The sequence below is a fragment of the Limanda limanda genome, chromosome 15, assembly GCF_963576545.1.
Source record: "Limanda limanda chromosome 15, fLimLim1.1, whole genome shotgun sequence".
In the NCBI taxonomy this organism is placed as follows: domain Eukaryota; kingdom Metazoa; phylum Chordata; class Actinopteri; order Pleuronectiformes; family Pleuronectidae; genus Limanda; species Limanda limanda.
The window spans coordinates 1,487,588-1,501,232 of NC_083650.1; the positions used below are offsets into that span (position 1 = coordinate 1,487,588).

The 13,645-nt window shown below is 38.4% G+C and overlaps 1 protein-coding gene across 1 annotated transcript in view; it reads right to left on the reverse strand.

Annotated features, from left to right (window-relative positions):
• Positions 1 to 13,645, reverse strand: part of ltbp1 (latent transforming growth factor beta binding protein 1) — a 118,446-nt gene that overhangs the window by 45,960 nt on the left and 58,841 nt on the right. Inside the window, exons 7-11 of the mRNA XM_061086924.1 lie at positions 12,989 to 13,290; positions 12,190 to 12,292; positions 8,768 to 8,827; positions 4,773 to 4,895; positions 1,511 to 1,678 (exon numbers count right to left, since the gene is read on the reverse strand). Coding sequence (XP_060942907.1) covers positions 1,511 to 1,678; positions 4,773 to 4,895; positions 8,768 to 8,827; positions 12,190 to 12,292; positions 12,989 to 13,290 — 756 coding nt within the window. The remainder of the gene's footprint in view (positions 1 to 1,510; positions 1,679 to 4,772; positions 4,896 to 8,767; positions 8,828 to 12,189; positions 12,293 to 12,988; positions 13,291 to 13,645) is intronic.

Genomic DNA, 13,645 nt, shown 5'->3' on the forward strand with positions numbered 1-13,645 from the left:
AAATGAACAACCGTTAGACTAATTAACATGATGAGTTCTGTGGAAATAAAGATATGTAGACAAGTAGTAAAATCAGTTGTGAAAAAAAACTACTATAAAGGCTTTGCTAATTTTCTAAAAGCAACTACTTAGCCATAGCTGATAAACCCATGCATATTAAAAGCATCAGGATAAAAGAATTAATTGATTTTTTCTTTCTTTTTTTTTGAACATGAAGTCATAGGCTTGATGGCATGATCGTTTTATTCTTCCATGTCTCAATTGTTGTTATTACATGCCGGAGGCACAGACTTCAAAACAAGCTGGAAGTTCTTATCCTGTTGTGAAACCCTGTTCCTCTTTCTGAGGGTAAATATTTCTATATTGTGCTACACCATAATATAGATCAATTTTAAAACAGCAGTTGGATAAAAAAATATAGATTGTTTTTGTGTGTTATTAGTTAAAAAAATATTTTGTCAAGACAGAAGATTACCATATTATGGAACCATCGTGATAATATTTCTGACAAAAACAACAATTTATGTGTCCTTGCTTATAAAAAAATATCACAGACAGTACTTTTGTATCTCAGTTTGCTGTGTAGTACTCCCTCAGTCTTTGAGAGGTTCTACCAGCATCAACCGCAAACATAAACACCGAGCTTGACCTGATTATGGTTCTAGATGAAAAGTAAAAGGATAACCATATTGTTTGAATTAATCCTGAGGGGAAAACCATTCGATGATTTTTGAGACATTCCAGTCAAAAACAAAAATCTCACCCTACAGTTTGGCCACGATCTTAGTTCATTGAGATATTACATTTCCAAATTAGCACTAACCACAAGGTACAACTTAGGCTGGTCATGCCCCAAAGTACTGGTTGAAAATAAAAAGAACAGCACCTGGTTATGAAAAGCGCTCTATAAATAAAATGTATTATTATTATTATAACAGTAAATTCAAAGGGGTACATTTATTGTTTGTACCAAATTAAATGTCAAAACCACAAACAGAATGCTGATGTGGTGAAAGAGGAAAAGTCAGGGAACCATCATTAATTAATAATTTATCATTCATTGTTTAGGGGCCATGAATGTTTGGACCAAATGCGGTGCCAAACACAAAGATTTTGAGATATTTCACAAGGTTGGTCAAAACCATAGCCCAGTGGTGGCAGAACGTGTTGCCAGAGCAAAAGATAGAAGACAAAATGACACTACATTCCCCAGAGTCATGGGATAGCATGGCTAAAATCTCTTCCAATTTACAAACTAGATAATTGGAATTCAGTTCATCTACTTGTATGACTAATTTGAAGGAGGAACAAAGTGCTGCAGGAAACTGGTCTACTGAGCCTCGGATGTACTGAGGCTTTCCATTGCATTCAGTGTCTTGTTTGTGAGGCCAAACTAAACTGCAAGATAACTGAGTTGTTTTCGGTATTCAATTTGCCAGGGAAAAATAATATTGGGGCCTTTAATTGTCATTAAGACAGGATGAATGTCTGATGTGGCTGGAGACCTTACCTGTTCCCGGAGGGGGGCATTTGTCACAGTGAGGGCCCCAGGCTTTGCCCACACTGCAGCAGCAGAGCTGTTTACTCAGCTGGGCAGAAACTGGGTGCAAACACTGTCTGCCTGAGCTGACCAAACGGAAGCAAGCCCCCTTCTCCTCTTGGATGGCAGGAGTGTCGGCTGAAGAGGAGCGCAGAAGGTGGACAGAAGGAGGAGGGGGAGGTGTAGGAAGTGGTGCACCAGAGTGTAGGAGACATATACATGGGAGAAAGAGAGGACAGAGTGGAGAAATAAAGCAGTCCCTTTCACCAAAAAATGTCCCCTTCTCATCTGTACAGAATTGTGCCCTTAACACTAGAGTCTAAACTTTTTTCTAAATCACCAGACTACATAAAGCAAAACATATTTTTTACAGTGAGAAGTGGGGGAACTAAATATTGTGCTGCCACAAACATCGACAATGAAACAGTTTAAGATTTAACACAAAATGTAGACATAGAAAGCACATACAATATGTTGCAGGAAAGAAGCACATACAAAAACATGCCAAAACTTCATGCACTATGAAGGTAAGGCATCGGCTCCGATTTAGGCATGCAGGAGGGTTTGGCTTGGTCTGTGTTTTCCGAATCTATGAGTTTTTTCTTTTTGTCAGAAAGTAGTTTTTTGTGAGACCCTACCTAATCCAACCAGTGAGGACATGGTAAGTGCACATCATTGGTGAACTGCTGGCAGTCGAGGTGGTGTCCAGCAAACAATGTAGGCATGATTAGCAAACTTTCTGGGAGAGACCTCATTCTATTAGAATAAGCAGTATTCATCCCACCCACTAAATAAGACAGCCAAAGCCTTGACAACTCAGAGTTAAGACCAGGTGGAAGGGTTGCAGTCTTACCACCCACGACAAATTCCACTCATACTGTGTCTTTCCCTGACAACCTAGATTTATCAAATTTAAAGTAAACAGACAATGACATACAAATTTTAACTCAAACAAAGAACTTCAACAGAGCCAAAACATGTTAACCAAAACTATATTCATATTAAATCGTTCTCATCTAAATCTCTATTAGTCATTGATTATTTCTACCCAATAACTAACTTACTATAGTTAACAAGCTGCATGTAGTTAGAATTAGTTCCAGGATAGCAAGTTAGGTTAGTCAGTTCACACACATCAACTGAAGGAGCATATCCACACTGCTACTAGTCTACAATACAAGAAATTGACCACACAACGCTAGTTCTCTACAACACTAAATTCACCAGTTATACATACACCAGTCATGGTGAATATCAATCAGAGCAGCCCAGCTGTACGTGTGCACACTGCCCTCTGCTAAAGCTCAGCTTAGAGTGGAAGGAGGCACCACCTTGCTATTCAGAATTGCATTAACACCTGATGTGTTGTAAAGAGCAAAACATTTTGGAAAATACCCTATACTATACTATTACACTTTCCTTTTATGAGTTAGATGAGACAACTTTTGAGGTAAGTCTAGCTTAGCGTAAAAAAAAACCTGAGGGCAACAAACAACTAGCCCATCCCTGTTAAATGTTTAGAAATACTCCTACCATTAATTTACACTTGGAATGTCCAAGTTAAAAAAAAAGTCTGTATTTATGTAGAGCTTTTCTAGTTTTGTCCACTAGTTCACTTAAAGCGTTTTGCAGATTGGCCATCCCCTCATTCTGGCATTCATCCATACAGTGCATCTATGGGAGCACTACCTCTATCAAACATCAATCATATACTGCTTGCACAGCCTTCAGGAGCAATTAAGGGTTCAGTATCTTGCCCAAGGATTCCTCGTCAAGTGGGAGCCTGGGATTGAAACACGGTTCAACCCACTCTACCAATCTATACATCCAAACAGAAAGGCAGAGTCAAGCACACTAGATTCTGTCAGCCTATGTTCTTATAGACACAGCGGTACTAAGCTAAGTTTGATGTCAGATTGCTGTTTTATGTCCAATGCACCAACCACACCAAGTCAATTTCCTGTATGTGCAAATATACTTGGCAATTAAAAGGAATTATGATTATGATTATGAAGAAAACACTTTCATAATAACAGTGCTGATATGCTGATGTTTATCAGTTTGTTAAGCGTCCCTTGGAAAAAAAGCAAATATGTGTGTTTTTATGTTTGTGTTGTTTGATGAGACAAAGAAAAAGAACATTTGCAAAAAATGGATAGCAGCTAATAGGCTATTTAGTTTCCTCAATGTTCTTATTTTTTAGCTTTTTATTCTCTCAGATATGTCAAGGCCATACTTTTGGTCAACATCAAAAACTGCTGTAAAACCTCACCAAGGTTGAACTCGAGAACAAATATTTATTGGAATTTACCCAATGTCCAGCACATGTCTATAATGGTCAAATCTTTTGTTTCAGCTTTTGCTGTAATTTACCTACATTTTCGATCATAATTAAGCTCTGTGCTTGATGAGTGTGTTTGCACAACTGTTTTAGAAAGCTGGTTACAATAACACACTTTGCTGAACCTTTGTTATTATTATTAGTTGTGGTGATGGATGGACACTTGGCTTTCCTTGGCCGTGAGATATAAAGAGAACAAAGACACAAACCCCAGTCCCTTTAGACTTATCACACATACACAGTACGAGTGCTGTATTACTCAATTCCAGAGCCCAAGCACAACTGACTCGGCTCAAGTCTGACTTGAGGTTTAGTGACTCAGCGACAACACTGTAAAGTATGCAGACAAACACATGTACATTACAAAACCAGGAAAACACATGCTCAAAACATGTCAATGTATAAAGAAAACAACAATGAGTACAGCTGATTAATCATCAATAGGAGCTGCTTTACTTCAAAATACTTCTCCCTACTGTTTCTTCTTCTCTACCCCCTCATATTATGCTGGGTTTTTATGTTCTGTGATACATGCTAGAGACAGCATCTAGTTATTAAAGAAACACCATGCGTTTATCCATGCACTGCATTCAAATGTATATTAACCAGCACATTTGCCTTAGCAGCATTCCTAGCCTTTAGTATCTAGCTAGTACTTTGGAGCAGTTGACCAGGAAAATCAATGGAATATCCTCTGTCATAATATGATCGCAAAGATGCCACTCTTATATGAACATTTTCCAATTATAAATCTGCACATTAAAGAAAATCATGCAAATGCAATTCATTAATCAATGAATTAATTGAGTTGAGTTTGATGATCAATGATAAATGCAATGATGAGAAAAAGAAAATGTGATTATTATTTGGTGTTTGGAGTGTAGATCTTACGTATGCAAGTGGTGAGTGTTGGGTCAGGGACATAGCCAGGTTTACACATACACCTGTAGCTGCCAACGCTGTTCAGACAGTTTCCATTTGGACACGCACCCTGTAGCTGGCACTCATCCAAATCTGTGAATCATCAAAATAAAAAAAGACACAATAAATCCAGGGATTTTCGTAGGGATTTCCTAAAAGTATGAGACACCAGACAGAAAATGTCACCACAGTCTCAATTACAATCCAAATATATGCCAGAAGTGTTTTACAGTCTATATTTTAACAATAAGTTCAGTCAGCTATCTTTCATGTTGCTGTCTGAAGGAATGGGTTTGAGGATTAAGGTCATCAGGCAACTGTCTAAATATGCCTCATGATGTTTACTGAAGATATATCACCAAATTATCTGATATTCAAGCTTCTCCTCACAAGCTCAACAGAGACACACCACAGTATTTCAGTGAGCAAGCAAAACAATCCAGCATCTGAATAATATAGGTGACAACTGTAAAGCCAGGTTGACATAAAATAGTTTGGATTTACCAAGAAGAATAAATCAGCTGTGCTATTTGAAGAGCACACTTACGATGCGACTGATAATAAGTTGGCAATAGACACCTGAATCAAGGCTCATCTGCCTTAAAACTACAACTTTAAAGACTGAAAAACATAACATTTACTACACAAGGCTGACCACTTCAAATGCCCCTCCCTCCTCTAGAGACATTTTGTCCCAAACCTTTACAGTAACCCTTCTTTTACTAAGATTAGGAGAAAATGTTTAATTACATTTTGTTTGAGACATTTAAGATTTCATGTCTACAACCGTCAGAAGAAACGAAGAGCTGTAAACTGCTGTTTCATAGGGCCAAGAATAAACTGTCAATTTCAATGCCAGCTTTAACAAGAAAGCAGTGGGCACTTTAACATTGTGCTGATGAAGACCATAAAACATGAACAAGCAAGTAAGGATCAGAATAGAATAGACACCCTTTGTGTGGAGTAGTGTCCATGTAACCTATGTGGATACTTACAAATAGGTTAACATATAAGGGAAGCTAATTTGATAATTTAGATTTTCTGTGAATTCCTCATCAATCAATCAATCAGATTTGTTTGTACAGACCATATTCTCAAATTAGAATTAGTCTCCCAGGGCTTTTCAAGGTGCAAAGCTCTCCCTCTACTACATTTCAAACAGGGGTGGAAAAATTAAGCACATTTAGAGAACTGATTTATGATCTGAGATATACGTTGTACTGAGTGCCTTCTCGTTTTAAATTTGACAATATATTTGTGATCAGAGTCTGAACATATATAATAACTACAATCAGAACCAACGAGCTCTTGCTACAGGTCAGCGAGTATTTAAAGTAAGACTAAAGCATTGAAGGTTTTGTCCCTTAGTCTTCTTGGGATTTGCTAACAATAAGGAAATATACACTATGATCTTCTGAGGTTTTAATAGCTTTTCAGAATGAACACACACTAAAACTTCAGGTAGATTATCTACAACAGCAGAGATCACCTCAGGTTTCACTCCTGTGAGCCAGGAACAGAAATGTGAGGCTGCAGTGACACAGACTCTCCAACACTGGACATTTGAAGACAAAAAAATGTAGCCTGCTCTGAAGAATCTGGATTTCTGCTGAGGCTGCAGATGTAGAGTCCTAATCTGGAGTCAACAACATGAATCCATGAAGACAACATGCCTTGTGTCAACAGTTCAGACTAGTGTGATGGTGTGAGAGAAGTTTTTATTACACACTTTTGGGCCTGAATACCAACCAATATTTTGTCACAGTCTGTCTGACCATGTTTGTTACTCTATGGCCAAAGTTTACCATCGTCGAGTGGCTACTTCCAGCAGGATAATGCTCAATGTCACAAAATAAGTCTCAAAATGGTTTCATTAACATGGCAGTCAGTTCAGTGAACTTCCGTGACCCTTTACAATCTCCAGAGGTAAATCCCGGTAGAACTGGAGATTAGCAGCATGAATATGCAGCTGATGAATCTGCAAAAATGGTGATAGGCGGAAAATGTAAACATGGAGAAGAATCTTTTGGAAAAGTTTACAAAATCTTCTGGAAGTAATGACATGAAAAACTGAGACTGTTTAAGACACAGTATTATTATGGTTATTATATGATTTATTCTATACAACTAGCATAAACCATGTGTTAATGAAGTCATTAGGATTTATTATTTGAAAATGATGGCAGTCAATTCAAAAGTTCAATTGTTTCGAGCAATATTAGTCTGAACAAAAATGTTTATTGTTGCAGAGAAATCCAAAGTCAAATGTTGCAGATTAACTTTTTTTTCCATCCCCAAACACTACTGATGTTTCAAAACTCTGTGAAATGTGTCCACTTCGAGCAAGTCAAATTCCTTCAGTGAGAACACTCTTGGCCCATATCACAGACTGTGACTCATGTCTGCATCCCAATACATTCAGTTTACAGGTGAAACGGAGTGCAAACTTTTCAGTCAGTATGTTGAAAAAGTGCAGTTATCAGCCGTCTTGGCCTGTTTACTTTACTTACTTACTTTTTAAATTTAATGATTCAAATTGTTGACCTAATAAAGGAGCATATGGGAGCTCAGAGTGAGGCTGATGATGATGTCCTTTTAAGGAGGATGACCAATTTTATAATGATTTATTCATGTATCTATTGTTCGAATGCCTTCTGTTTTCTGGCATAATCACTGGAATTAAAATATAACCAGAAAACTGGTGTGTTGATGTATATGTGTCTTATGAGGGATGGGCCATGATAAGGCACGACACTGAAATAACATTCAATTCCATTCATAACTATAAAAAAACTTTAAAAACTAACACAAAAGTAAAACACAGAGGAGTCTGAGCCAAACCAAGTGCACATACTGTGGGTCCAAGAGTAAAATAGAGGAGGGGTTGTTGGAAAATTATAATTATAATAAATGAGAAGAAAAGGATGTGGGGGCTACACCCCCCCCCCCCAATTCACAATTTGTCTGTCGTTAATATTTGTTTGCCATCTTTTAAGATTAACGAATACATTTTAGGATTGAGTCCTATCTTTGTTGTTAATGTGGCAATCTTGTAAAGCACATTTTGCACACCAGATCAAGTGCTGCTTACTGATAAAATCCTAATTATCTTCGACTGCATTTTGGGGGAAATGAAACTGAATTGTTTGTTGGAGAAGGCATGATACCTCTTTTATGACCTCTAGAAGAAGAGCCGGAGCAACCATGGAATGGGCCACTTCCACGGGTTTCTAAATCTGCTTACAGATATCCCACAAAATCCGTCATGCCAACAACATGCGCAAAATCGCTTCTTGTTGGGCTATTGGTCTTCAAAGTGAAAGCATGGTTGTTTTGTTGCTGCCTCATATCAAGCTGCATTATAGATCTGTTATTTTTGAAAAGTTGTGAATTTGGGTCAGAAGATTGTGTGACTTTGACATAGCTGACATGCAATGTATGAACAAATAACCGCAATCCATTAAATCATTCAAACTTACATATAAGCCACATATGAACACTAATAAAGCTAATTCCTCTTCATGTTATGAAAACATTGAGTATAAAATCAACACAGATAAATCAGGCAGGATAAATACAAAGTTTTCTGACTTGACTCTGCACCATAGACTGTTTATAAAAAGCTGTGCACACAACATTCAGCACCCAAACAAAAAAAAGTCCCAGTGCTAGACCTATTTGAAGAAGACTAAAAAACGACAAGGAATAGTTCTGAAGTATGCCGTGGAACATTAGCACAGACCAAGCAAATAGGCCCAAATAGGCCCGCACTGCACTAGTTTCGCTAAAAAACACACAATTCAAATCTGTGGTGGTACCAGAGGAAAAAAGTCAGTAGGATTCATCACCTGGGGCCCATAAATATCTCAACCACAATCCATCAAGTAGATTCATATTTCACAAAGTAAGTAAAAACTTCAACCTGCCACAATGAACAACATTACACGTATAAAAATAACTCTTACCTTGGCAATGAGAGCTGTTGATTCTCTTGTAGCCCTGAGGACAGTCTATCAGAGGGATAGCTAATGCAGAGAAAAAAAGAAAGTAAAGTGGGAAAACACTTTAGTCATTCAAAATGTTATTGAATTATTCAGAAATATTTAGCAAATACATGACATAGTTTTAAATCCCAATTTCTCATCATTCAAACACTATCACCAGTGATCATCGCTTTCATTGGGGTAGGTGTTCAGGTATTGAGTCACAGCCCTCCCAAGCAAGCTGTATCATAGACTGTATGAAAAGATGAATGACATGGTCCATAAACCCCAACTCCTCCATGTTTATAGATGAGACATTGAACAAACTCAAAGGTCAAAATGAGTCAAATAAGATTTCCCAAGACAGTTTAATATTTGAGGTATATTTTGTTCACGTTTCTAATAAGTTTGTTTTTAAATTAATCATTTGATGCTATGAAAAGCGGGTTAAACATCATGGTTGACAGCTGTGTTTGGCTGAGCATGTGTATAAGCGGGACCTTGATAGCACGACTCCATCTTATCTTTAAACGATACAGACATGGACTTCATATGATCTCTGTCAGTTACTTACTATGACTGCTGTTTTCTTCATAGATTGTTGCCTAATTATATGTGTGATTAAGTGAATGTCATTATATTCTGTATGTTATATGATCTATTTTTTTATTTTAATTTTATTCAGATGTCGGCATGTCTGTTATAACAAAATGTTATTCTAATTAGCTTTATTGAATATTTTTTATTAATAATATCACTGTTAATAATATTAAGTAATCTTATAATTTATCATTATATCATAGCAGACTAACCAGTGTTTATATTGCAACTGAATTATTGGTAGCAGGCAAAAAAAAAGGATAACATTTTTGATAATGTAAAGAAAATGACTATGAAGAAAGAATGAAATGCACAGATGAATCAACATGAGACAGTGAACAGAAATAGGGGAAGCTGATTGGCTGGAAGCTGTTTGGAAAGCCAGTAGCTCAGAATAAACCGCATATTGAGAATTCTAACTTGTTTAAATCTCTGCTGGAGGTTGGAGACGAGGCCCTGCTGTAACGTGGACAAAGGTACCACTGGGTAGGTGGTAGCCAAGCACCTGAAAGCAGATTGAAATTTACCCAACAGGAAACAACAAGGCTCTGTTTGTTCAAGCTGTAAAGCCAATTAATTTACCAGCTACCAGTTGCTCCCTGGCACAATGTGGCATTTCACTCTTTAGTTTAAAGGGGAAAAAGTCTCATGCCACTGCTATTCCTGTGTATAATAGAGGGAAGGACAAACCTTTAACTTTGTAGTGACTCCTGCTGAAATACGTGAACGGTAAGGCTGAAATGCAGTGTGGTGTTTATGAGCCAAGTGGGCTAAAAACTGTAGTGACTGATCACTGAACCACACTGACTGACACATTTCAATGCAAAATAGGATCAAACATGCTGAATTGAATGCATTTACATAGCACTTTCCCGTATCTATTACTACTCAAATTGCTTCACACTGCAAGGCAGATTCTTCCGATCGAACACACACATTTATGGAGAGTTATGCAGCAATTTTTTTTATTACACATCATTCGCACACAATTTTGGCTTCCCTAGGAAACTTCAGCCTGCATATTAAAGGACCTGGTAAGTGGATGGCCCACTTGCTCAAGATGTAGGAATGAAGAACAAATTAGTTACAATCTTCTTCAAATAGAATGATAGTCTTCAATTTAAAATTCATTAGGAATTGAAGGGCACTGGAATTTTCAAAAGAACTAACACTGTTCGAGTTGTAATGTTGGTGCCAAGATTTGTCGAGGAAGAAGCATGCACCGAACAAGCTCACGTCTCGATGCTCTCGCCAAAGGGGCAGGTGATAACATTAGCAATACTCAGCAGTAACTGCAGCTATGCAGCTATGCAGCAATGCTACAGGAACTAACGATGCTACCGCACACCCTGGGCGCACACCCAGGGCGCACACTTGGGCGAGAGATTTTGTGCAGTGTGTGCGCACGACTGGGAATGTGGCTCCAGGCAGGAGGATAACAGAGGACATTTAGGCTAAAAACATGGTATAAATGACTTTGTTTAAAGTCAAATTTGAATGTCGGAGCTTATGGGCACTTGCAAGACACCTATGGGTAGTACGAGGCACTTTATGTATTTTATTTTCATTTGGTCCCCCAGTTACTTTAATTGTATTGGATTTGGAACGCTTTTTACCCCTGAAAATCTCAAAGTGTTTTTTGGACAGAAAGCCTTCACCCAACCCTTCATCGCATAGTGGTGAGTAGATAATGAGTGAATTTACATTTTTCAGTGAACTATACCTCTAAGGCCTCTTTTAGATGTTTGGAAGGGGAGGGCCAGGGTCACAGGAATTTAATTAGTTGCAATCTGAAACCTCATCACTAGATGCCACTAAATTCACATAACCTTAATTGTGTTGTGACAAACAAGACATAACTAGATCATTTGAGTAATACATTTTTTGGGTTATAGACAGAAGGCGTACCTAATGACTTATTTATTGATTTATTCACATTAAAGTACCACCTGTCTCCTAGGGGAACTGGAGAAATGTATTCTAGCTCTTACACCATGACAATCCTTATCTTGCCCTACATTCAATACCCAAGTTCCATAGATATATAAAGGGAACACACACACACACACACACACACACACACAACCATACACTCAGTTTAGCTAGTTAACAACTTCTCTCAAAAGAGCTGGGAAGCAGAGGCCAGCACCGCGTGCCAGAAAGACATTTCAGTGCTTTTCCTCTCTGGAAAAATCTCTTGGGGTGAAAGTCACCTTTCTTTTAAACCCAGCCCAAAACAAAAATTACCTCAAGGTGGTCTTCAGATGTCACATTCAAGCCACTAAAAACATGTTTTGTGAGGCCATCATGACCTTGACCTTTGACCACCGAAGTCTAATCAGTTAATCAGTGAGTCTGAGTGAACATGTTTGCCAAAGAATCCACTTGAGGTATTCGTAAGATTTTACATTCAGAATGGTGTAAAAATGACCTTGACCTTTCACCACTTAACTCTCATCAGGTCATCCTTGAGTATCAGTGAATTGTGCCCAAAGTAATGAAATTCTGTTTGTACCAAATTTGATTTCATTCGCTAGAGCTGATCTTAAAATATCCCCACTGTGACCTTGACCTTTGGCTGCCAAATTCAAGTGAGTTGATGCTTGGGTTGCAGTGAGTGTATGTGCCCGATATGAAAGGATGCAAATTTGTATTTAGGAGGTCCTTATTCGATTTTGACCTTTGACCTCCAGAGACCAAAATCAAATCAGATCACTTTTGAGTTCAAGTGAATAAAAACATAATTCCTCAGTGCAGCCAGAGCAAAGAGGTATAAAAACAACAAGGAAAGCAGTTGTACTTACATGGTTTATTTGGACACTTCTGGCATTTGTGGAAACCCCAGGATGTTCCAATGGTTCCACAGCACTGCTCCTGCTTACTGAGACCTGGCAGAGCCTTCCCACACTGTTACATGTGATACATGTGATACATGTAACATAGTGGGAGAGGAAGACAGGGATAGAAGAGGATAAATTATTATTTCTATTTGACAGACAAACACTTGCAGAGCACATACACCCCTTCATTTCCACCCCTCCATCCCTGACAGAGCCATATCTTTATAGCAACATTTGCTCTGTAAAATGTGACTTGGTGATTGTGACATGTGATTCAGGACTTTTTCTGAAACTCAATAATAAATCAGCTTATCATTTTACCCCCCTCATCTGCAGTGCTTGATATAAACACCAAACGACATTGCTTTTTTTGGATCTGGCACCATAAGTTTGTCAATTTTACACGCCTTTTCTGGTCTGTGTGCTTTTAATTTTTGTGTTAGTCTAGACTGGATTGGTCTTATATATTTTCTTTGTACCGGATGCACTTTGGATTTAAGCATCACTACAGGACCTCAGTAGGAGGAAAAACACTTTAACTGTCTCCTTATCATTGTAATAGATAGCTTGATTGTTTTGTATTACATACTGTGTCATGTAACCTGTCTCAACCTAGTTTTAATTTTATTGGCTGAATTTACATTTTGCAGCAAGTTCATTAATAGCAAGTCTTACTTGTTCCATGAGATGTTCTGGAAAAAACATGTTTTTCCAGAACATACATGTTCCAGCTAACATACAGTCTGAATGTCTGACAGTGTACCTGACTGCCTGTAGTCTCCTGGAAGCAGCGGCCCAGTGTGTTCTTGGAGGTAACAGGCTGGTACGTGGGGACCTGGTAGCCGTGCTGGCCCGGATAAACTATGTTATATCCGTGGTGCTGGATCTTCTGGCTGCTGTCTGTGAGGTGGTAGTTGTAGCTGGTAGATGAAGAGGAGCCTGACTGGGAACCTTTCAGCTGGTGGCCGTTGTTGTGGAAATTGTCCAGCTGGGACACCTGGTGAACCTGGACAGAGGCTTCTGGAGGATGTTTGATATGGATGTTGACGACACTGGGATTGAACACTGGAGACACAAGTCCACATGAGAGTTAACATATTTCTGGGGTGAAAAGTGCAGCACTTTTCATGGAACACACAACTATTTGTAATTATTATTAAAGATTTACTTAATCGTCGTCAGGAACAGTTGCTCTTTGCTGTCAACCAACACACTCTGATAATGGAGGAAGTTATGGTGTTTAAAAACTGTGCACACTACAACCCTGTCGCCACAAGCGAATAGCTTAGATTTTAGGCCTCGCTGTTGTCAGCCAGTGCACATGCATATGTGCGCAGTTTTGACAAGAAGGCAGATGGGAGGGGGAGGGATGTATTGGTTGCATATGTGTAGCATAATCTCGCTGGCTTTTCAAGTATTA